The 26,294-nt window shown below is 35.2% G+C and overlaps 1 protein-coding gene across 2 annotated transcripts in view; it reads right to left on the bottom strand.

The window, feature by feature from the left end:
- Window positions 1-12,804, bottom strand: part of Rbfox1 (RNA-binding Fox protein 1) — a 159,855-nt gene extending 147,051 nt beyond the window's left edge. For both annotated transcript variants that reach the window (XM_023156378.2, XM_023156379.2), the window contains exon 1: window positions 12,516-12,804. In XM_023156378.2, coding sequence (XP_023012146.1) covers window positions 12,516-12,527 — 12 coding nt within the window. In that variant the 5' untranslated portion in view covers window positions 12,528-12,804. The remainder of the gene's footprint in view (window positions 1-12,515) is intronic.
- Window positions 12,805-26,294: the final 13,490 nt, after the last annotated feature.

The following is a 26,294-nucleotide window of genomic DNA, read 5'->3' as shown; positions in this document are numbered from 1 at the left end:
ATGCGCTAGTGATTCTAGACTCATTTAAGGCCCAATTTCTTACCTCTTTCTGATTTGCCACCTGTTTTTTTTTTATTTTAATCCGCTGGTTCTGCTAGCTTTGCCATTAAGTTGCCGGAACCAAATCAAAATAATTTCTTTTTGGAAATTTTCAACTTCTCATTACTCTGCTGAACAGAAGCCTAAAATTTTCAAAGTATGTATCTCTATCTCTCACATACTTTATCGTGTATGTCTGAGGCAGTCAGCCAAATATTCAATTCAAATCAGGAGCAAAGAATTATTCAATAAGATAGTACAGGAGCCTGAAGTGATTTAAAGATTATTGCAAGTATAACATTTTCAAAAAGTGAAGGATTTCGGATAAAAACACTTGGAACTTTGGCGATGATCGAGAATAGAAGTCAAAAATGAACCTAAAATTCTCAATATCTGAGTATTTCATGAATTCCTTCTAAAGAATAGAATTTACAAGTTGCCGTCATGTAAAATATCTGTTGAAATTATTTTCCATTACTAAATACAGTAAATAAATGGTACCATGGTTCTTTGGTAGTTTTTCACACAAAAAATATTCCTAATGCAAAATAGGTACGTTTGAAACTGGTATTTGAATAAATTCATTTGGAATATTTTACTCATAAACTGAGTCATAATAAGGAAAAAGTACTTGGTTTCCCAGAAAATTCTGAAGAAAAATATTTTATTTGTCGTTAGTCTCAATATAAATAATTTGTAATACGTGTAACAGCCAGGCGGTTCGACGTGGGTGCTCTGTTCATTGACTCGAATTGACTGCCGTGTTGGTTGGTGGTTCAAGCCCCAGTCTGAACGATCGATTTTCACTTTCTATCGTCCATCCCGTGTTGGGAATCACACATTAAAAGGTGAGACCTCGTTAATCCTTAGCTCGCACAAGTTTCGACTTCTGAGGGTTGTTGTTCGTAAGGGTGCGACAGCTGGTTAACGGAAAAACAGAATTTCGGGTGAAGAATAATACTAGTCAAGAACTTCTTTTCCAAATAATAGCCTTATCAGTCATCCATCTGTTGAACTTAATGCAAACAATTATGAAGATCCCAAATACTTTATATTAATACACTGTTACCAACCCAAAGCTACCTAAATCATTATTTCTAACAAACATTCAAAAATAAATAATGTGAGCATGGTACAAAACACGTGCAGCCAGTTTCTTCATGGTGTGTTCCTTTTATATTTTCTTCTTGTTTTATTCCACCACAAAAGAATGTGAGGCAGGTTTAGCTCGTGTTGAGTTTTAAAAATAAATTCGTAGACGGTTGACGCCAAGAAAGGTCAGTTTTGATGCATTTTCAAGGAATCTATTTAAGTCCTAATGTTCTGAAGTCCTATCTCAACATGATTTGGTTCGATAATTTTACTCTGATAAAGAACATTTAGGTTTTGAAATCCAAGAATTTTAATTAAACACGTGAAATCGTTATTTTTCTCAACACGCGATATACATACTTGAAAGTAATAATAATAGTGCCAAACAACAACACTCAATCTTATTTCGAAAATTTCACAAATTGGCCGCGAAGCTAAAAATTTCTTATGTCAAATTTTGTCGCATCAGACATAAATATGTTCAAACTAAAACACACTTAGCACTTCTACCTGAATCGAAAGAAATAAAGAAAAAAAATCTAGTAGGATCTTCATATTCAGTAGGTAAATAAACTATGTTGTTAAAAAATATTTTGGCAATGGCTCAAAATCAATCTATTTCAGGCATATGTTATCAAAGGAAAACAATGCTATGGAACCAGGACTTCGAAATCCTTCAACGGATTCAGACGGCAGGATAAATCATGTGCATGTTTGTAGATTCAAGTGATGTCATTACCAAAAAAGTGCACATTAAAAAAATATTATGTGTGTAATTTCATATGCGTTATACAGGCTGATTCACGGTGGATGGCACATTAGACGTTTCTGGTGAACCAGACAACGGATCACTTTGAAAATTTAATGAAGGGCATATTCGGACATTCTCTAGCCAACTAAAATATTTTCGACAATGCGGTGTTGCCGCTTCTATTAGAAAGCAGTAGCAACTTTGATTTTTCAAATGGAACACTCTGTATATAATATTATTTTTGGAATCTCCAACAATTGCCCGACAACTTTTCTTGATATTTCCCTATACCTATCTGTTACCGTTTTCGAAATAAAAATTAATTTCAATTTTTTTCTTCGAAAATCATGACTTCTAAAAATGCCGATATCTTTTAGTTAAGAAGTACTATGATATCGAAATTTGGTTTGGAGTTAGGTGATACTTGGACACTTCCCACACGTCAGCCTAATCTCCGTTACTTCAATACAGGGTGGTAAAAAATACAGTTTTTTCGTTTGCTTGGAAAAGTTGCTGAAATTTGATTATTTTAAATGGAACACCCTGTATATTATTGAAAATTCGGAAAGCTGCTGAAATTTGCTTTCTTTCTATGTATATCATACCTATACCTAACCAGTCAAGTTTCGGACTTATGAACATTTATTTGTGAAAATGTCCCTTCAGAATGGTATTTCCATTCGGTATTTGGTTAGCAGGCCATGATTACTATTTGACAGTAGCGTTGTGACATTCTCCTAATAATATCGACATTTTCGTCACTTCAGAAGTTGCAAATACCTTCAAAACGATGGAACAAAACTATTCAAACGAAGTTCTTATGAATTTGTTTATTATTTTTGGACAGTGTGACAAAATTATCAGCAGAACATGTAGAAAGTTCAATGAAATGTATCCGAATCTACCGCCAATGAACCTCAAGAAATTTATACGAATTCAGAACAATTTCAATGCATTTGGATCAACTTTAAAAGCACCAAGAAACTTGCCTCGACCCGTAACTTTCGAAGACAACCAGATTAATGTCTTAGCATATTTTCACGCATTTCCCGAGTCATCGATAAGAAGTGCTGAAGAAGATTTGGGTATGAAATATTCATCGGTTCAAAGAATCTTGCGAAGACATAAAATGCATGATTATAAATTCACCAAAATTCAAGCAATGAAGCCTCAAGATCCTCAACAGAGAATAGAATTTTGTGAAATGTTGTTGACACGCATTCAAGAAGATCCACTTTTTTTAAATAAAATTATTTGGACTGATGAATCGAAATTTTCGAGAGAAGGGACTTTCAATAGAAAAAATCGTCATTATTGGTCCAGTGAAAATCCTCACGTCACAAAAGAAGCCGGATTTCAAGAAAAATTTAGTTTTATATCTTCTGCATGTTGATGGACAACAAATTGAGGTACGTGATATACGAGGAGTCATTAACATCCAGAAGCTACCTGAATATTTTGGAGAATACTGTAGACAGTTTCGTGGATAATCTGCCACACGAAGATTATCGAAACTGTTGGTACCAACTAGACGGAGCTCCTGCACATTGCACAAGAGAAGTGAGCGCAGAACTGGATAGACTATTTGACGATCGGTGGATGAGGCGCTTGGGACCATGGAATTGGCCAGCGAGATCACCCGATCTTAATCCATTAGATTTTTATTTGTGGGGAATGTTTAAAGAAAAAGTTTACAAAATACCCGTGCGTTCGAGAGATGAATTGTTAGAAAGGATTGCCCAAACATTTGAAGATTTGGATCCCAATGAAATCAGATCTGCCAACACGAAAGCAGTCAACACCCGCATTTTAAAGTGCTTGGAAGTGAACGGCCAGCGATTCGAACATATTTTGAAATATTCCACATGATTGTTTTACTTTTTTATAATTATTCATATCAATATTTCCAATTTCAAGTTTCTTGGTGCTTTTTTAAAGTTTATCCAAACATATTGAAATTGTTCTGAATTCGAATAAATTTCTTGAGGTTCATTGGCGGTAGATTCGGATACATTTCATTGAACTTTCTACATGTTCTGCTGATAATTTTGTCACACTGTCCAAAAATAATAAACAAATTCATAAGAACTTCGTTTGAATAGTTTTGTTCCACACGTTTTGAAGGTATTTGCAACTTCTGAAGTGACGAAAATGTCGATATTATTAGGAGAATGTCACAACGCTACTGTCAAATAGTAATCATGGCCTGCTTACCAAATACCGAATGGAAATACCATTCTGAAGGGACATTTTCACAAATAAATGTTCCTAAGTCCGAAACTTGACTAGTTAGGTATAGGTATGATATACATAGAAAGAAAGCAAATTTCAGCAGCTTTCCGAATTTTTAATAATATACAGGGTGTTCCATTTAAAATAATCAAATTTCAGCAACTTTTTCAAGCAAACGAAAAAACTGTATTTTTTTACCACCCTGTATTGAAGTAACGGAGATTAGGCTGACGTGTGGGAAGTGTCCAAGTATCACCTAACTCCAAACCAAATTTCGATATCATAGTACTTCTTAACTAAAAGATATCGGCATTTTTGGAAGTCATGATTTTCGAAGAAAAAAATTGAAATTAATTTTTATTTCGAAAACGGTAACAGATAGGTATAGGGAAATATCAAGAAAAGTTGTCGGGCAATTGTTGGAGATTCCAAAAATAATATTATATACAGAGTGTTCCATTTGAAAAATCAAAGTTGCTACTGCTTTCTAATAGAAGCGGCAACACCGCATTGTCGAAAATATTTTAGTTGGCTAGAGAATGTCCGAATATGCCCTTCATTAAATTTTCAAAGTGATCCGTTGTCTGGTTCACCAGAAACGTCTAATGTGCCATCCACCGTGAATCAACCTGTATACTCTTATATACTCTTTAGCCTTGAAAAAGTCGATAATGAAATTTTTGAAGGATATTTCAAATAGATTGATAACACAAGGGAACAAAACTCCATTGGTTTTTTGTTTCTGTTCTTTACTGATTCGAAATTGCTAATTTCAAATCTACCGTCCCTTTTTTTTCAATAGATACAGCTATATTGACCATATTTGTGTACTATATATAGTTACCTACACTTAACTTTCATAAAACCAAGTGATTCTTTCACAAACTTATTTTTTGTTACGTTGTCTACATTGAGAAATGTTTGTAAAAACGATCCCAAGTATGTCTGCTCTGTGGTGAAAATACATTCAAAAATTGTTTTCAAGCAAAATATTGGTTCGATGTGGTAGTATTGTGCATACAAGTTGTACCTGTTGTGCTGTTTAGTGATTATTTTAAAAAGTGTATAAAATTGTAAAAGTGGTTTACATTCTTCAAGACAGAATTGAAACGATTATAATTTATGGAGAAGTTAGAAAGTGCGCACGAAGGGCGACATGTCTTTTTAACGAAATACATCCAAATTGTAGTGCAAGTCACCGGTATGTGCTTGATTTGGTGAAAAAATTTACGAAACTGGTTCAGAGATAAATAAAAAAAGAAATAACCCCAGAGTAGTTAATGAACCAGCTCAAATTGAAGTTTTGGGAACAAAAATTAAAGCATCAAAATTAAAAAAAAAAACAAAACAAAAAAATTATCTTTCCTCGTGCAGAAATATGCACTACAAGCATTTATAGTTAAGTAATTTCTGTACAGAATTATATAATCTGCAACAACAATATAAATTGTAAAAATGACAATTAAGGAATGAATGCATGAATATAGTTTGATTTGATTTGCGGCAGAGAACATGAACTCCTTACGATCAGTATCAGAACAGACAGGAATGTCACGTAAGGCTAATTGCATACACACATCGATTTTGGACGGCCGATTTTGTACCGGTCGTCCAAATTCCAATAGTGAACCACATATGGGTATGGGACCTGGCACACACGCCGACCGGTGATCGGCGTCGATCACCGGTAGGCATGTGTACCAGGTTCCGTTCCTTCATGTGGAATTGGAATTTGGACGACCGGTATAAAATCGGCCGTCCACAATCGGTGTGTGTGCAATTAGCCGTAGGCATGTATGCCAGGTCCCGTTGCCACATGTGGTACACTATTGGAATTTGGACGACCGGTATACAATCTGCCGTCCAAAATCGGTGTGTGTGCAATTAGCTATACCCACATATGGTTCACTATTGGAATTTGGACGACCGGTATAAAATCGGCCGTCCAAAATCGGTGTGTGTGTGTGTGTACATTTAGCGTTAGACTAAGAAAAGTATTGAAAATGCATAAATTTCATCCCTATAAAATGCAGATTCTTCAGGAGCTCCACGAGGATAATTATGATAGAAGAATAGAGTTTGTGAAATCATGTCTCATCGAGTCAATACCATTCCTAGTCTTCTGTTAAACATCTGTTATAGCAATGAGTGAATGTCAATGTTAAAAGACAAAATTGTCCCTATTGGAGTGACGAAAACCCACATACTCGTGGGGAAGGGCATAAACAACACCCACAAAAAGTTGATATTTGGGTTAGTACTCTTGGAAGTGCCTTCATTGGTCCATTATTTCTGAAAGAAAACTGGATTTGCAATCTGTACTTTGAAATGAAATGAAGAGACTATCAATCCTCTTATAACACGAGCTAGAAACTCAAATGAATGCAGAAGGAAATGAACTTTTGCAGGAGGATCTGTTACATTTTCAGCAGGACGTTGCTCCACCTCATTATTTTATTTCCGTCCGACAGTGGTTATACGGAAGATTTCCAGATAGATGGATTGGCAGAAGGGGAGCAGTTGAATGGCTTCCAAAATCACCGGATTCACCACACTTAGAATTATTTCTTTGGTTGCATTTCGAATCCGTTGTTTTAAAACACAAATACTTGAAGTACTCATCTTGACGTATCAAATGAAACGCCACCGAAGATGACTGCCGCAGTTGCAGTTGAAACTTTTGGAGATTGTAACCAAAGATCACGGCAAAACCCGGAAACCAATCAAAACATTGACGCCAGCCGTGAAAGCCTACATTCCTATATTTACCTAAAAACATTGGTGATCTGAGTGAAGAACAGGGGAAACGGTTCCATCAAGATATTCGAACTATAAAGGAGCGGTACCAAAGTCACTGGGATGCCCACATGATGGCGGACTACTTGTTGGAGCTTTGAAAATAACCCTTGTGTCGAGCGAGAAGAAAAGCAAGAAAATCTTATAAGAGAAAAGTTTTTGATGAATAGTGCTTGCTTGTTTTCCTTATGATTGTTATTAATTAAAACATATTTCTTTGAAATTACGTTTTCCTTATATCTCAAAATTTAAATCTGATACAAAAAATCTGACATCAGATCTGAAATCAGCACCCCGAAAATGTATATTAGTCATAATATGCCATGCAACAAAAACGCACTAATTCACTACTTTATCATGATTGGTAAACCTCTTTTAAGAGTAGAGTTGGATAATATTTTTGTTGACTATATACGATCAGAATCTCACATAAGTGATAAATAACAGAATAATCAATACAGTGGCTAATTAATATCGCACATACGTAAGCTTTCAGCACAAGCAACAATGTAATGCCATAAAATTAGCATGTACTACAAGATTGTTAGCATGATGGTCCCAGTCGAAATAAAATCAACCTCTAGTTTAGAGAATAATTTTTCTTACATATGTAACTAGTTTAGGTTTATTTCTTCGTTAATTTGTTGCCAGGATATCCCAACTGCAACCCTCAAAATACGAACTTCGTGCAAGCTAAGGCTTAACAAGGTATTTTCTTTCAATGTGCAGTGGCCAGCATGAAATTAGGACTTACCTATTTATTTATTTATGTATATTTTAAGCCCATTAGACTCTTCATCCTGTGGTCAGTTGTAAATATTGTAATCAATTTAAAAAAATACGTCCGCCATTTTAACGATCAAGGTTTGAAATAATTTTAATACATTTATTAATTATTTTCTAAGTTGAATATCAAAATAGTTAACTCTAGGAAGAGTTGCAACTGTACTGACTTTTACTCAAAAATATGTGTATATCATCAGGCTTCTGAGACATGTTATAACCAAATCTTAATATAAATTTTTGGCCCACTTACAATTTACTGCATATACTTAGCTGTATGAGTGGATGACTTTCTGAAAATTAAGAAGTTTCACTCGCTTTTACAAAAAAATATCATTAGATCCAATTTATATAGTTGTAAAATCTATTCGACGATTCACTAGGAAATCACTATCACTACATAGTATAAAACGAAGTCGCTTCCCGCTGTCTGTCTCTATGCATGCTTAGATCTTTGAAATTACTCAACCGATTTTGATGCGGGTTTCTTAATAGATAGAGTGATTCAAGATTCAAGTTTATATGTATATAACACGCATAACATAGTAGAGAAAGACTGACCATTTTGGAGGTTTCTAATGTGATGTAAATAAACATATTTTTTGCGCTTACATTGCAAACGCTGGCAGAACCCTACGAAATAGATCGAGATACATTATTTTGATCATATAGTAGTACATACTACATAGTGCTACTGCATAGACATACTACATTATTGTACACCTTAAAAAGGCATACAAAAAGTCAGTGATGGTATATGTCTATCTCTAAGGGATAACCCGCAATAACCATTCTTTATCCTTTACATTTTTACGAAGCGATTTTAATATTTTACCAATCAAGTACCTACCTTAAATACATTGTGCATTTAATATAGATCAATATGGCCTATTACAGCATGTAATTTAAATGAATATTTTCGAAGATATGACAGATTTAAAATGCAGGGAAATAGCGGTTGCGGCGGTACCGGCCAGGGGCGGCGGTGCGTGCCTATAAATTGCACATCGAAGGCTGCGCTTCGCGCTGTAACACTTAAAGACAAAGTGCGATGAAACATTTAAATATATGTTTATATATACAAAAAATATAAGTACCTAACAAACCTTGCAAGTTCATTATAAAGGCAATTATATTACAATTTGATTTACACATATTAGTGTAAAATAAAAAGAAGAACATAAGTATAATAATAATAATAATAGTAATAAACATAATAGTTAAAAAATATCGTTAAGTTTATCTTGAGCAGTATATTTTTGACCGACTCCCTGAAACTTCTCTGCTCTATTATATATCTAACTACCCGTGGTAAATGGTTATACATTTTTTTTCTTCGTATATGTTAGTGTTTTGTTAGAGCCAATCTGGGTATTGGCAGATGGATATCATTACTACTGTTCTGTCTTGTGTTGTGAATTCTATGTGCATCAGAAGAATCAATCAAACAACTTCGAGAATGAAGTTGCTGAATAGAGTGAAGATTCGGTATTTAACGAAAAGTTGTCTACAACTATCCCTATAGTTCGCCCTACATGAAAACCGCAAAGATCTCTTTTGCAACACCTGATTCAATAGTTGTTTACTACAGAATCCCCAAAATGCAATGCCATACCTTAGATGAGACTCACTAGGACAAAGTAAGTCGATCTAGCAGTGAATATATCAAGTTCACTGGAGACAATTCTGACAGCAAATGATCCTGAAGCCAATTTTGTGAATAAAGATGTAATATGTCCCTTAAAATTCAATTCATTGTCAATATGCAGATCAAGAAATCTAGAGCAAAGCGTTGCTTCTGTCTCCTAAGTATTGCACCCGTGCGGTGCTAGTAATGAGCATTTTTCGCCAATAGAATACTATACTTTTAGAATAGTTCATAATAGTAATATTTTAAAATAAGATGTATTTACGAATGATATCGCTGATCTGAATATTTCATTAGTCATTTCTTCGCGGAGTAAAAAAATGTATTAGTTTTAATATTTTTCAGATTATGAAAATATAGTTCAAAAGTTGAGTGGAAAAATAGTTAAAACTGTCGGAGATGTGACTTGACCCAAGATTTACCTCAGGATCACTTACACATAGTTATAACCACTACTTACAAGTTGGTGTGACACAAAGCTGGATTGGGTTTCAGTTCAATGATTAACTTTGACTTCGAGTTTGAAGTTTGGGAAAAATTTTTAAGTAGGAAATTCCTTGGAAAATTCTCAATGATAACTCGATTGTGATTGGTTCCAAGGTAAAAATTATGCTTTTTCCATAGTCATAAAAAAAATTATCAAACATTGATATAACTCAAAATGCAACAAGTAGATTGTCAATAAATTCAATGCTATTTGACATTATAAGGCTAGACCTATTACCTTGAGTAGCCCAAAAGTCAGTCGACCGTTTGGTTCGCTGATTCGTGAAGAACTTTGAAAGAAGTATTTTTCATGAAACTAAGATCTTTTCGTCCTTTTTTTGGGGTAGAGGAGTGAAGAACTGACAAAAAATGGTTAGAGCAGTGAAGTAAGGTGGTTAATGGTTAAATCATTATATACCAAGGTGATTCACGTGGATGGCACATTAAAATATTTTTCAAATAGAACACCCTGTATATAATATTATTTTTGGAATCTACAACAATTACCCGACAACTTTTCTTGATATTTCCCTGTACCTATCTGTTACCGTTTTCGAAATATTAATCAATTTAAATTTTTTTCTTCGGAAATCATGACCTGCAAAAATGCTGATATCTCGTGAGGTATAGTTTTTGAAATTAATATCTTTGAGTTAAGGAATACTATGGTATCGAAATTTGATTTGGAGTTAGGTGATACTTGGGAGCTTCCCACATTTTAGCGTAATATCCGTTACTTCAATACAAGGTGATGAAAAAATACAGGTTTTTGTTTGCTTGAAAAAGAGAATGAAAGTTTGATTATTTCAAATGGAACACCCTGTGTTTCATTACTGATTCAGAAAGCTGTTAAAATTAGCTTTCTAAGCATATCATGCGTATACTTAACTAGTCTAGTTTAGGACTTATGAGCACTTATTTGTGAAAATGTTCCTTCAGAATGGTATTCCCATTTGGTCTTTTGTAAGCAGGTCATGATTTATATTTGACGGTTACCTTGCGACATTCTCCTAATAATATTAACATTTTCGCCACTTCAGAAGTTTCAAATACCTTCAAAAGGATGGACAAAACTATTCAAACAAAATTCTTATGAATTTGTTCATTATTTTTGGACAGTGTTATCAAATTATCAGCGAAACATGTAAAAAGTTCAACAGGTAATTGTTGTAGACTCAAAAAATGATATTATATACAGGGTGTTCCATTTGAAAAATCGAAGTTGCTACTATTTTCTGATGGAAGTGGCAACACCGCATTGCTGAAAATATTTAAGTTAGGTAGAGAATATATGAATATGCGCTCCATTGAATTTTCAAAGTGACCAGTATCTGGTTCACCAGAAACATCTCATGTGCCATCTTCTTTGCCTTGAATCAGCCCGTATATATACCCCATCGGTCATTGGTTCAAATCAGACTGTCGGCAACCGAGAATAGCAAATTCTTGGAATAAATATTCTTGTTCAGTATGTTTTGTTCATGAAGGAACCACTTCCCAACCCAATTTCGAATTTCCCAAATAACTGTAAGTGTATATTTCACCGAACCCTACAGTACACAATATGGGCCCCTCTGACTTTAAAATTAATGTTTGGAAATAGTGTGTGACTTTCAAATACCATTTAATTACCTCATTTAATGACTTTTGTTGGATTAACGCAATTTAATCGCGCAAGTATAAAGGTTCAACTTTTAAATACCTACCTATCGAGACCTTGTTGAATTGATTTTGTATGTACATTTCTGTACTGAATTGACTTAACCGAATGTCGTCATCATCAATGAAAATAAACAGAATATAGATTTTGAAGTGTCTGATTTTGAAAACTGATCATTACAACATTATGTATATCAAGTAAACCTGAGAAAATGCTTTGTTTTGATAATAATAGAGACATCCTGTCACTTGTCAACTCCGGTCGCTGGTTTTTTTTATAAATCAGTCGTCAGTGACATCTGAGTCATCGTGGAAATTCGTTTGATGAAAAAAGGAACACAGGATATGAGCCATGTCAACGTGAACAAGATTATACAAATAAATATGGTCACAATTCTTTGAAATGAATTGTTCATTTATAAAATGTCAAGGCAATTGGCCCAGATATATTATAACAAACAAAATTTTTGGTACAAGTCAGTCAACTACTAGGTAATTAATTTGACATAATCCCCAGCATCATCGAAAAATGTAATTTAAACATTTTTAATGATATACATCTAGATATAAAATCAAATTTTACATTTAACTCTTTTTTCAGTAAAATATTCAATAATATACAGTAGGTGTTATAATAGTGATTTAGTAAAACATTTCGCTCACTTCCAAATAATCGTTTAAATCATATTTTGGTAGATAATTTGGTTGGTGAATCGTGAGAGTATTGTTGAATTTAATTATATGATTATTTTACTCTACTAGACAAATCATAGAAGAATTAACCACAATATTAAAATATTGACAAGAATTTAAAAAATAAACAAAGCCGCCCAGATACCATGAAAAAGTAACTGGTACGCCAATGCACTCATCACATCTGGTCTAACTCGATGAGAGAGACAAGAAGACAGCCTGCTTCCTACTCTTCACTAATAAACAGTGGAAAGAAAATATCTAAACATCTCTAACAACGTGCTCTTCAATTGTTGGAAGTACGTTCTCTTCATTTAACAATGACAAAAGACTTACCGGGTAATACATCCCCTGATGGGGAAGAAAAAAAGCTCCGGCGCCCCACAGCTTGACTGATTTTACGGACAGTTCACTAGAAATCACTGCACAAAGGCAAATAGTTTTGTTTTTTCTTGGCACTGCGTTTACTTGACACAAAATCACGTAGCTATCGAGTCATGTAGTTGGTTTTCCTTTCAGAAACAGAAGAACAACGCCCGATCTCGGTCGAGCAGGGTTCCTAAACTACCCTGGCAACTTGAATTCAACAACGAAGCTGCTGAGAAGGACAGGATAGGCGGGGGGCGAACGAAAGCGTGTTGTCCGTAGATTTATGCGGTGTTGTCGGATCGGTCGCCTTCACTCTAAATCTCCTTGCACGTCTCATCTGTAAGAGTAGGAGCGGTCCCGGAAAATTTAGTAATTTGTTTTCAGTAGCGCAACAAGTTTTTGTCTACCTCGGAAAATGTGTTCATTTGGTTCAATTATATTTTCTACAGATCAATTATTTGTATTTAATTTGTCACTTATATCGCACATACAGCTGCTAAGCTATTGTAATATACGCAGATGAAGCATGATCAGTAGAATTATATTTCAGTGACGTCAGGAAAGACGTGTTGTATAGAATTTCATATCATATTATATCGTTGAACGTTGAAAGCAAGCTGAATGTTCGTTTTTCTGAAGACCTGTTTTATACGCAGCGCGGAGCTGATTTTTATTAATCACATTGGCAGGAGCGTGAAATGTATAGCTCTGCGTGAAAGTGTTTTCCCAGAAAATCATTTCCTGTGACAGCTTTGGTTTTCAGTACCTAGCTAAGTGTTATCAGTTTCACAAAATTGTGGCATATGCAGGCAAAGAAAGTTGACAGCAATATTAAAAAAAATCCTCTTTCTTCAATACCTTTTCAGCTACTTCCCAATAAGCAATAATGACTCAAGAACTAAATCTGTATCGTATTACATATCTGAATTTAACATTACATTGGGTAAACAAATCAATTAAATAAACTTGAGAGGTCCATATTTAAAAAAAGTTGATAATGAAATCTACTGAACGAAATTTCGCATTGCAAATTGGTTTATATTAAATATGAAAGCAAGAGTTTCTCTGCTTTTTTATATCTTTCGAAATGGAGGCGGTAGAGTCAAAAAACGAAATTCGACAATTATAGTTTTTGTCGAATATTTTATAAATTATGAAATTCTCGATCTGAAAAGAGAGTATTCTAGCTCCCCAAAACAGGAAACTTTTGTACCTATATATATTTAGATAAACCAGATGTAAAAGAAGAAATTATCAAGCATAGGTGCCAAAATGAAAGAAAAACCAAATAATCATTTCAAAATTCGAAAATTGAAAAAATCGTTCGACAATCTCTCTGGCCAAGTGCACCCAGATCAAATCCTAAATATAGTAATCTGTAGCCTGAATAGTAATCTGTACCTCATCTACCTCTCAGGGACATACCCAGGTATATAAAACATTTCTTTAAAAATTCATTCGGCTTGTTATGCTTGCATTAACATTGCTCTTACACACTATGTATTTCACAGACAGAAGATCATATCGGATGAAATTAGTTATATGAGTGAAGATCACAAAATTTATTAAAATTGAGCTTGAGAAAATTCCAAATACTTTTGCTGTCCATGAGATTTCAAATAAAGTTTTTATTGATGAAAAAATCATTCCTAAAAAAAGATTCCACTCATAATGATTTCATTGGAGAAAATGGGCTAGTATTTTGAATCCCAGTATTTCAATAGATTCATATTGGAGAATACTCTTCATTCATTCTGGTTCATATTGTATATATCTTTTTTAACTCTAAATGACTTCCTTTCATCAAAATGGTGTAGATCTAAGACAAAACCTGGTCGAACCAAGTGAACCAAGTGAACAAACGATCGATTTTCACCTGGTATCGTCCAGCCTGGGGCTTGAACCACCGACCATCACGGCGGTCGATTTGAGTGAGTGAACAAAGCACCCTGAAAGCATTAAGGAAGAAAAATTCTTGCAGTTTTTTTCACCATCATCAATGAACACTGAACGTTTTATATCTTTAATGATATATTATTTACCTCTGTTTCTTTTTCATGCTTTCTAGACAGCTAATATTCGAGTTGTCAGACATCAGAGGTACAAGTAATTATAGGCATTATCAAAATTTTAGCTTTAGCGACGTGGCATCACTGTAAAGTAATGGTGGGGTCGATCAATGAACGCCGGTCGGTTGTGTTGAAGCAGGCAAAGCTAGGTAGGGGATTGCATGGGTGTAGGTCAATTGGACCCATTTTATCTCGATGAGTACAGAACAGCCACCCCCTGAAACAAACCCTCAGAAGTTGGCACCGAAACATCTTTATTCGTAGTAACAGGTCCGTTATTGTTATGAAATTTCAAAGAGGGAAAGAAGAGGTTTTTACTGGAATTCGAATCTTTGTTAAATGGAATAAATTTTATGAAATAATAATAATAAGTTGAACTGTGAAATTATTTTTCAAAATTATCAACATATTTCTTTGGTTCACTATTGATATACAATAGGAACGTTGATTTTTTTTCAAATAAAACTCCAATAAAAATTCCTGATATTTATGTTTCTCGTGAAATATACAGTGTTGTGTAGATTCACAGGGTTGTTGATATAAAGTGAGTGATTCTCTATCCATTTATTGTGCGCCAAATATTTATGATGTACATTCTAGAAATGGAAAAATTTAATGAAGAAAAGAGAAATGAAACTTTCTATGGTTTTTACCACTTTTATTTGTAACTAACGTTACTGCAGTTTCGTCTTATACGGACATTTTCAAACTTATATAATAAAAGTGGTAGAAAACATAGAAACTTTCATTTCTCTTTTCTTCATTATGATTTCCTTCCACGTGATAACGGCTACATCCATCAATGTATGGAAAAATTTAAGTTTTTGAACTATGAAACATAACGGAATTAAGTACCTTAAATACGTTGTGCATTTAATATAGATCAATATGGCCCGTTACATCATGCAATTAAATTGAATATTTTCCAAGATATTACAGATTTAAAATGCAGGGACATAACGGTTGCGGCGGTACGGACCGGGGGCTGGCGGCGCGTGCCTATAAATAGCGCTTTGCCCTATAGCTTATAATAAGCAGCGATCGTACGCGTTTATATGTATATTTAGTATCAGCATTGCACCCGAGGCGATTCGCTAGTTTTATATAACATTAAAGAAGTGTGACTTTCAACTGAGGGACAGATTTTTCATACAAGAGAGATAATATTGAATAGTTCAAAATGGTGTCAACAAAATGAAACAAGTTTGGTTGAGAACATTCTTTTTTTTCTGGAACCACCTAACCAGTTTGAGATGTTTCGAAAAAAAACATAATGGGAAGAAACTCCAGAAGAGTTTCCATTTGATCTGTATCTACAGTAAACCAACTCATAACGGACATACATAACTTGCATGAGTTTCGACTTATTCGGGTTATCGTCTGGTCGTCTGTAATGGAATAACACTTGCTTAACATGAACGTCTATTTAACCGATTTTTTTCAACCCAATACAATCAATAAACCTCAAGCTCCACAAACACGTCCAACGAAAAATCGAGGGCAAAATACGAGTAGTTGAAAATGTATTTGAAAATACTATTATGGTGGCTGAATAAATCATCACATCAAAAAATTGTATTAAAATAATGTGAGAAAGCGTGAATTTCTGACTGAGTAGTGGGTTTTATCGCATTTACGGGAATACATGTTTCTGAACAGTTGTACTCACCTCGTACCAAAATATAGTGGAAACCGAATAATATAATAACCCAATGGAGGATCCCAAAATAGGAAACTCAGAAGTGAATCCAAAAAAAGTGTATATTCTTTGAAAGACATTTTTTGTGGAGAAGTAAGTGTATGTTTTTTGATTGAGTATTATAGGCCCGTCCGATAATTGATATTGTTACGTTTTTTCCCGTGTATTCACCAATAATTCACTACACTGAATAATCAAACTCAACTTTATTTCACTTCAATTACAACAAACACTTCAACTAAACTTCAACTATTATTTGAATGTCTATAGTCTTACTAGATCACTTCGCATACCGCAGTGTAACGTCCACTTGACTGTCTCGATATCCTCGTGGCTAGCCTTTAAATATCGTAATCGAATGCCGTTGAAATTTCTCCGAAGTTCTGTCGAAGTCGGTAGCATTATTCTCGCTGCTTCTCGAGTGGCGGGAAATCATCGTGCATTCGCGCGCTCTTAGCTACGTCACGTTTGGTTCATGGTTACCAGTGGCGGCCAGAGTTATTTTCTTGGGGGCACGATTTACAACAATATCAATTTGAATTTTAAGTTTTTGTGAAATTATGAAACAACAAAAATGAATTGGCGCTCCGGGGCGACTTCATTGATTCCAGTGGCGCATTTGCTTTTTCAGCTGCAGGAAAACCCGCAAAAACCTGCAGCACCACATCATCTGAAGATCTTGATCTGCCAATGTTCTCTCTTTCATAGAATAAAATGTAGGGTGTTTCCAGAGTCTCCAATAAATTCAAGACATCGCCAGAATACTTAGTGACACGTCAAACTCAAACCAGTCCGTTTCGTCTTTGACTAATACATAGTAATAACCAGATTCAACGCCAGAACCACAGTTAACAATGACTGCATGTATTGTATTGTGTTATTTTCCTGATGAATAATGAAAAAAGTTTTTGATGCCAGATGAAAAATATCAAAAAATATGAAAATATTTTTTTCACAGAAAACTCGTTCGGATGTAAAATATTGATGTGGTTATGCTAAAACTCCATAAAGAATTAAATGTTCATCATAAAAAAAGTTGTGACGATCAGCATGATTTCACCCAAATTTGTTAATAAAATATCATCTTTCTGGATCAAGAATATTGAAAATTCATCGAAAATTAAAAATACGAAGTGAAAATCTCTCTGTATGATACGGTTTCTCTGATTACGGAAGAATCCAACGAAAAACATTAAAAACACGTGTGTCACATCCCATTGCTAAAGGGAAAAAGTTTTATGGTATTGATATAAGGAAAATTTGAAAATGGTGTGAAATAAGAGGAGTACAGTTTGAATTTAAAGGGAGATATTTTTCAGGAAAGATTAGTTTTCGATAAAATGATTTTGGCTTTTTACTTCTAGGGTGATGCCATAAATACATCTTTTCATTGAAAAATACTACAAATGATGCCTTTTCAGGTAAACTTTGTCTGACCTTGATATCTTGTTCTGTTCAAAAGAGACTCTTTATGTGCGCACCATATAATGGCTAGAAGTTAGTCAAATTTACTACCATCCAAATTTTAGACGAGAGAGAGGATAGGTCGACCAAAGAGAGCACGCTCAGGGATGCAACATAACCTCTTAGAAGCGCGAAGTGATTTTGGATAATCGAAATCTTGCGCTTGCAACCAGCTTCTATTTACCTTGCCTACTTCTCCCCAGTCTAATACCTTTTTCAATCAATGGCGCATTCACAAAGGCCGGTGGGACGATATGACTGACATACGTAATGTGAGATGGTAAAACTTCCACCTCATACAAGGTGTGAAATAAAAAGTGAAAATCTACGTATTTCACCGACTGGAAGAATTTTTCCTAACTGGAATATTTTTCAGAAGGCATATTTTTTGTAGATATTGAAAAATGAATCAACTATAAGACAAATTTTCCCACCCCTCTCTCGTAACCCCCACATTGGAAAAAATGTTTAGGAAATCGGTGGTAATAAATATTTTTTAATGCGAAGGAAAACAACAAAAACCATATCAGAACAATTCCAGTCCACTCTAATTATCTTTTTGAAATTTATATCATTTCTGGAAATTCGACTAGTGAATAGTAATACAACATTTTGGTTTCGTTGGGATTAGACTATATTGTAACTACAGATTCAGCAAGAATTATAGTAAAACAACGGTTAGATGAATAATATAACAAAAGTTGGACAAGAAAAAGAAAGAGAGCGGTCTCCAGGAAAAAACCCATTTGTTGTAATTTATTTATTTTTTGGCTCACCATATATAGGTTTTGGAGTACAATTTCAAACTTTGAGAGAAATGGCATAGATATTGTTTTCTTTCGTAATTGAAGTATTGAGTTCTATTATTTCATCAGTTCGGACGTCCATTGTCTAATATATAATATAAATTGATTTGAAACCCCTGAAAAAAAATTAAAATGATTAACCGAAAATAACAATTTTATAAAACAAAAAATTACAAAGAAATAACATACAAGCTACAACAAAAAAAATGAAAATTTGAAATATTAATAGAAGCAAAAAATGAAAAATGAAAAATAAAAATCAAAAATTAAAAGATTACAACCCAAGTTACGTCACGACGTTTCGATTGTTCATATCCACAATCGTATTCGTGTGATAACTGGACTTATTCCAACGTCTTCAGTTCAATCGGGATGGAGCCCAACTCCCTTACCCTTTCAGCTGATCATTGTCGAAGAAGGACAAATGGGTTCATGACTGAGGGGATGGCGGTATGAAGTCCTCAGACATCAGTACCGCTCTTCACGGGGTACCCCTACCTGGATGGGGTGGGATGGATGAAAAAGATATTCGTCCGTTAACGGGGGACATGAGGGCCTCATTCGACAGAGTGTCGGAGCGTTCTATATCGGGAGGGGTCGTCTACAGCATAGTCTATAGCTTCCCTAACTAACGGATTTTCGTGAGTTTCCACACCTTCAAAAACTCGCCGATTCCTCGATTGAATGGACTGCCGAATGGAAGGCAGCTGCAAATCTCTGCGGATGGCTTCATTCCGCACGAACCAAGGGCACAAACATCCTCATCAGTGTATTTTGCAATACCTCCAGAATGGAGATGTTATGAATTGAAGGGGTTATATTTTCAGGAGTGATTAATTTTAGGGAAAGAAAGTTTTGGCTTTCTACTACTGCATCTTGATACAAAAAAAGGCTGAGGGAATCTTTCCCAAAAAGGAGATATTATATTTCGCCGCTGTCGCTATTATATTTCAAGCTGTCATCATGTATACCTGAAGCATACATGATGACAGCTTGAACATCGTGTTGTAGATGGTAATCTTGTTTTTCAGACTCATTTTTGATTTTCTATTGATCAGAGGGTACAGACTTGCAATCCGACCCTCGATCCTAGATTTGACGTACATGATGTGCGGGATCCAAGTGAGCCTACGGTCTATTAGAAGGCCGAGGTACTTTACCCGCGCTTGCCAGTCAATTTCCCTTCCAGAGATTCTCACTTTTCTGGTCGGAGAAGATAGCAATTTTCCCATGGTTATCGCCTGAGTCTTGTCCGGGTTTACTCGGATCTTCCAATCGAGGTACCAACGCTTGGACTTATTCATCGGAAGAGGTATAGGTATGGGTCATTCGAGTGCTTTCACCTATCCCCTCTTCCCTCTCTCCGCTTCATTGATTTTAGTGGGAGATGACCGTTTGGCGGGATTCGGTCGTTTTTCGCTTGATTAGAGGTTCCCTTATGTTACGTATCTCTACGCTAGCTTGACTAAATGCGTTGTTGGACAACATATACGCGGCTTCTTTGAATTTCCTCCTAAACCAGTGTTCCTCTTTGTGGATGATTTCAGCTTGAGCCCATTTGATATTATGTTGATACAAACATGCTCTGCTATTTCGGAGTTGCTGGTTTTTCCTCGTTGTGTGTGTTTCTTGTGCTCAGCAATGCGAACTTTCAATGGCCTCTTAGTTTCACCGATGTATGATTCTCCGCCCTCGCAGGGTATCCGGTAAATGCAATTCTTGGAATCGCAGTCCGCTTTTGGTGGCCTGGTTTTCGTGAGGCTGCTACGGATATTGTTCCCAGATCTGAAGCAGGTCCTGATGTTATACTTGGACCCAATCCTTCTTATCCTTTCCGATAATCCTCTGATGTAGGAAAGTACAAGTACTGGTTGTGGCGGCTTCTCTTCCTTGTGGAGCTCTTGATGTCTTCCAGCTAAAGCCTGTTCTACCATCCCTCTGGAGTAACGATTCCGTTGAAGGTTATTTTTTATGATGCCTAGTTCCTTTTCGAGGCCTTCCTTTGTATTAGAGAGCCCGAAAGCACGGGCACGGGAAACATCAGGATCTGTTTCAGATCTGGGAACACTATCCGTAGGAGCCTCACGAAAACCAGGCCACCAAACGCGGACTGCGATGAACGGAGATAACACGAGTACCAGTTCAACAGAAAGTACAGCTCAACAGAATATGCTAGAGAAGTTCATGGAAATGTTGGATAACAATATAGAAGAATGAAATGGCATCTGAAGAAAAGTTAATGACACTGCTAGAAAATCAAAACAATCAAAAACTAATTGGAAATGAACAAAACAAGAAGTTCCATGTGATGTTGGATTTCAGTCACAGTATCGAAAATTTTGATGGAGGTATGTTAAGAAAATCTGCAATGAATTGGCTTTTCAGTTTGAAACACGCGGAGGTTTTACATAATCGGTCTCGGGAGTTTACTTTACAAACTGCGAAAATCCGTATGGTAAGTACTGCGAAGAAATGGTATATAGAGAAAGCCTTTGAAATAAAAATCTCTGAGTCTCTGAGCAAAGATGAGATGTGGGAAAAGATGAAAAAGAGATACCAAAGTGGAAATGAATTGATTTGTTCTTATTCCCAAGATAAAGTCACTCTTTCTCAAGCTCTTGGTTATACTCATAACGAAACTAAAGAACAAGTTGTTATTGGTCTGTATAACAAAAACATTTCTGGTTTGCTTGCCATAAAAACGATAGATAATGATGAATTGTTACATTATTCGATTTGAAAAAATAAAAAATAAAGCAAATTATTTTAAAAGTTAATGTCATTATCACAATTTTGGACGGACTTGTCAACAAGAAAAATTTTATAGTAAAGAAGCTAATTTAAACAACAATAAAAATGTACATGAAACAAATAAATATTCCAAAAATAAAGTGACGTCCATTGCGGAAAATAACGAGGAGACCAGAATACAAAGTCAAGGAGTATAGTCGGAGTAAACGGTATTGTGCACACTCATAGTTGTCGGTACTCTCAAAGGCCAAAAAAATCAACACATAAAAATGAACCGGCTGCGAAATCGTCCACGTGTACTGAAGAATTGACGGTTCGTATTGGATAATTTTTACTAACTTTTATGATTGGCTGAAGAGTCATAAAATTAAGTTTGAAGTCATGTTACGGTGACGAATAGAAATCGGGAATGCGGGGATGTTTATTGCCGTTGTGTTCAGTTCAGTAACTGATCGCGATTTGAGTGTTAAAATTCGATATTGGGGCAGTTATAATTACCTACTTAAAATTTTTATTATCTGTTTGAAATGTGGCGTCCTTGGACAAGTACTAATAGTAATAACGAGTGTGATAATAACGCAAACTTTTTCCAGTGTAGTGATTCCAATAGCGATGGTGAACCATGCGAAAAAGAGATACCAGTGAATAAGATTGCATTTGAATATTGAAACACAGAGAGTATGTTTCAATGTATATAAGAATCTACATCTTAAGTTTGGTTTCGAAGGAAACAAACTATAACAAACAATCAACGCTACTAAAAATAATATAAAACTATAGTCAAATATCAGCATCGTAATTAAGGTCGAAGCGACAGGAACAATTACTTGAGCACCAACTCGGACACTGCGATTGGCTTTGATAATGTCTACCGCAGTAGTAGACGAAACGTCAGGCATAGAAACCTGCATACCACGGCCAAAAAAACCAAAAATAGCTTTCACACTGTTATCCTCGGCCGTGAAAATTTACCTTCTTCTCTCTTGAATTCTTGACATCTCATTCAAATCTATCAATTGTCTTTCTCTTTTCATTACTATATGATGTTCATCAAAAATTTACCAAGCATTCGACAATGATAGTGTTGATAAAGTCACTGTTCGAAGTTGGTTTGCAAAATTTCGATCCGAAGATGTTAGCCTCGAAGATTCCAGAAGTGGTCAATCTACAGTAATCCAGGACGAGGATTTGGGGACCCAGATGTAGACTCACCCATCACAAACGGTGCGTGGGATTGTGGGATTACGAAAGAACTGGGCGTCAGCTCCCGTGTGGTTTTTGATAGTTTATAAAATTTTGGAAAGGTCAAAACGCTCGAAAAGTGGTTTCCCCACGGTTTGAACGATTGACAGAAATTGTCACGTTTCGAAGTCTGCTTTTGCGCAACCAAAACGATTCTTTTTTTTGGATCCGATCGTCACGTGGGATAAAAAGTGGATCTCGTAGTCTTTCTCAAAGTGGGCGCTGGAGGCCTACAGGGGGGCAGTAAAGGGCACAGAGAAAATAGGGGGTCGTTGAAGCGGTTTAGGGGGGCGATGGCTAATTTAAAAGTGTTTTTTGCTTTTAACACAAACTTTACCGCTTCTTTACGCTTAACGCGCGTTTCCTCGTGTAACGCCATCTAGGGGACTAGACAGTAACTATTTCCTGTCCAATAGTTGTCAAACTGTAGAATAGATAGCGGTAAGCTTCAATGCGAAGCGAGAAGTTTCTAGTCTCTGCGTGCGGTGGTGAATACTGTGAGTGGTGTCATTAGCAAGTTTTTAATACTCCATTCTTTACTTCGGCATTTTTGAAGACAATATTATGTCGGAAGCAAAAAATAGAAACGGCCGTACAGCACGGAATATATAAAATATGGATTTATTGAAAATCCCACAAATCCATCTTCGCCTATGTGCCTTGTTTGTCAAAAAACATTTTTAATGAAGCGATGAAACCCTCAAGGCTACAAGATCATTTGAATAAAATGCATTCAGATAAAAAAAACAAAAGTGTGACTTATTTTCAAGAACTGGAAAAGAAACACTCTGCTCAGCCAACTATATCAAAACTTTTTTCAGTGGCTTCTAAGCAAGACGATGCCGGACTTCGAGCTTCCTACAATATCTCCTTGCTAATTGCTCAAACAGGTAAACCTCACACTATTGGAAATGACTTAATTTTACCGGCAATAACAGAAGTAATAAATACTGTGCTCCATAAACCAGCGGCAGATATTATCCGAAAAATTCCTTGGAGCAATAGTTCCGTCCAAAGACGAATTGATGAGATGGCTAAAAACATTGAAGAATCATTGTGCAATCATCTGAATACTTCTAAATTCTCAATTCAGTTAGATGAGTCCACTTTACCAACCAATGAAGCATTGTTGATGCCATACGTGACGTTTATTAAAAATGAGAAAATATATCAAGAACTACTATAATTGCCAGAAATTTAGAGACGGATACGAAAGGAGAAACCATATATAATGCACTGGAAAATTTTTGTGATGAGAAAGAAATTCCACTGAAGAATATTATATTAGCTGCTACGGATGACACTTCGGCTATGTCAGAATGTCACAAAGGCTCTTAGCGTACTTAAAAAATAAAATTCCAGATGTTCTTGTTGTACATGCGTCATTCATAGGCACATTTGGTTGCAAAAAATTTGAGTGCGCGCCCCTCTCAATCACTGCAACATACCATCAAAGCAGTTAATAAAATTCGAAACAGCTCTTTAAATGACAGATTATTTAGTCAGCTTTGTACGGAAGCGCAGAAGGGCCACATATTTTTATTATTTGTTTCTTGGAAATTACGACTTTCAATCTCGAAATTTCGACTTTTATCTCGAAATTTCGACTTTAATCTCAAAATTTCGACTTTAAACTCGAAATTTCGACTTTAAACTCGAAATTTCGACTTTAATCTCGAAATTTCGACTTTAAACTCGAAATTTCGACTTTAATCTCGAAATTTCGACTTTAAACTCGTTATTCCGAAATTACGACTTCAAACTCGAAATGTCGACTTTTTTTTCTGTATTGCGATGGTGAACCACCCAATAAATTTCACTAGTTCGGACTTCCATTGTCTACTATATAAAATGATTTGAAATCCCTGAAACAAGTAAAAAAGAATAATTAAAAAAGAATAGTTGAAAATAACAATTATATTAAGCAACAATAAACCTGAAATGAAATGATAGTGAAATAACCTACAAGTAAAAATATAATAATTGAATAAATAAAAATTAAAGGAATGAAAAAAGGAAATAATAAAAAATAAAAATTGTAGAGATTCCAAGTCACGTTAGTTCACGACGTTTCGATTGTTGGTATCTACATTCGTCTTCGGGTGATGACTGGACTGATTCCTCCGAGAGATGACTATTTTATAGGTCGTTGAAATACTTTCACTTTCTCTACTTTCCATTTTCCACTTCACTGATTCCGTGAGAGATGACCGTTTTGGCGGGAGTTGGTCATTTCAACGACCTATAAAATAGTCATCTCTCAGAGGAATCAGTCCAGTCATCACCCGAAGACGATTGTAGATACCAACAATCGAAACGTCGTGAACTAACGTGACTTGGAATCTCTACAATTTTTATTTTTTATTATTTCCTTTTTTCATTCCTTCAATTTTTATTTATTCAATTATTATATTTTTACTTGTAGGTTATTTCACTATCATTTCATTTCAGGTTTATTGTTGCTTAATATAATTGTTATTTTCAACTATTCTTTTTTAATTATTCTTTTTTACTTGTTTCAGGGATTTCAAATCATTTTATATAGTAGACAATGGAAGTCCGAACTAGTGAAATTTATTGGGTGGTTCACCATCGCAATACAGAAAAAAAAGTCGACATTTCGAGTTTGAAGTCGTAATTTCGGAATAACGAGTTTAAAGTCGAAATTTCGAGATTAAAGTCGAAATTTCGAGTTTAAAGTCGAAATTTCGACATTAAAGTCGAAATTTCGAGTTTAAAGTCGAAATTTCGAGATTAAAGTCGAAATTTCGAGTTTAAAGTCGAAATTTCGAGATTAAAGTCGAAATTTCGAGTTTAAAGTCGAAATTTTGAGTTTAAAGTCGAAATTTCGAGATAAAAGTCGAAATTTCGAGATTGAAAGTCGTAATTTCCAAGAAACAAATAATAAAAATATGTGGCCCTTCTGCGCTTCCGTAGCTTTGTGTTGCTAATGATGAAAATTTCAACCGATTACTATTTCACACAGAAGAGCGTTGGTTATCAAGAGGTAACTGTCTGACTCGATTTTACAATCTATTTGACTCTGTAATAGAGTTCTTGGAAAACAAAGACAAAGAATTGTACGAAAACCTCATCACTTCAAAGAATGATATTGCGTACTTGACAGAACTGTATTAATTATTTAATGATGTCAATTTCCAACTTCAAGATGGCGACTTGAATTTGATTAAAACAAATAATGTCATTGCTGATTTTGTAGCCCAATTGCTTTTATACAAGAATAATATCGGCACACGTGAGTTTCGCAATTTCCCTAATTTGTCAGCAGTATTCTTCAACAACGACAACTTGCTTGTTTACTGCCAACATTTGGAGAACCTCCACAGTGATTTCGCAGAACGATTTCAGGACATTTAAAAATTTGAAATACCCCATTGGGTGTTGGATCCTTTTTCAAATGTTAACACAGCAGGATCACCCCAGCTGGGGTGATCCCGCAATTGTACCCTGGATTGTGATCCATCGTTCAACGATTTTTGATAGCATTCCCATCATCATATTTATGTGAATGTGGATTTAGTACTGTGGCAACGTTGCTAACTAAAACGAGAAATCGGTTGCAGATTACCGAACGCGGTGACTTACGGCTGTTTTTGAGTAAATTCGAGCCTGATATTAACAAACTTGTTAAAAACCATCAAATTTATCCTTCACATTATATTAGTTTTAAAATTCAAATTGAAACGTTTGTTTT

This window comes from Leptinotarsa decemlineata, unplaced genomic scaffold, assembly GCF_025532065.1.
Source record: "Leptinotarsa decemlineata unplaced genomic scaffold, Ldec_3_MD MMD2_tig00026340_RagTag_RagTag, whole genome shotgun sequence".
Classification (NCBI taxonomy): Eukaryota; Metazoa; Arthropoda; class Insecta; order Coleoptera; family Chrysomelidae; genus Leptinotarsa; species Leptinotarsa decemlineata.
Note: the sequence above shows the minus strand (reverse complement) of the source record. Positions and strands in the feature narration are given on the sequence as shown.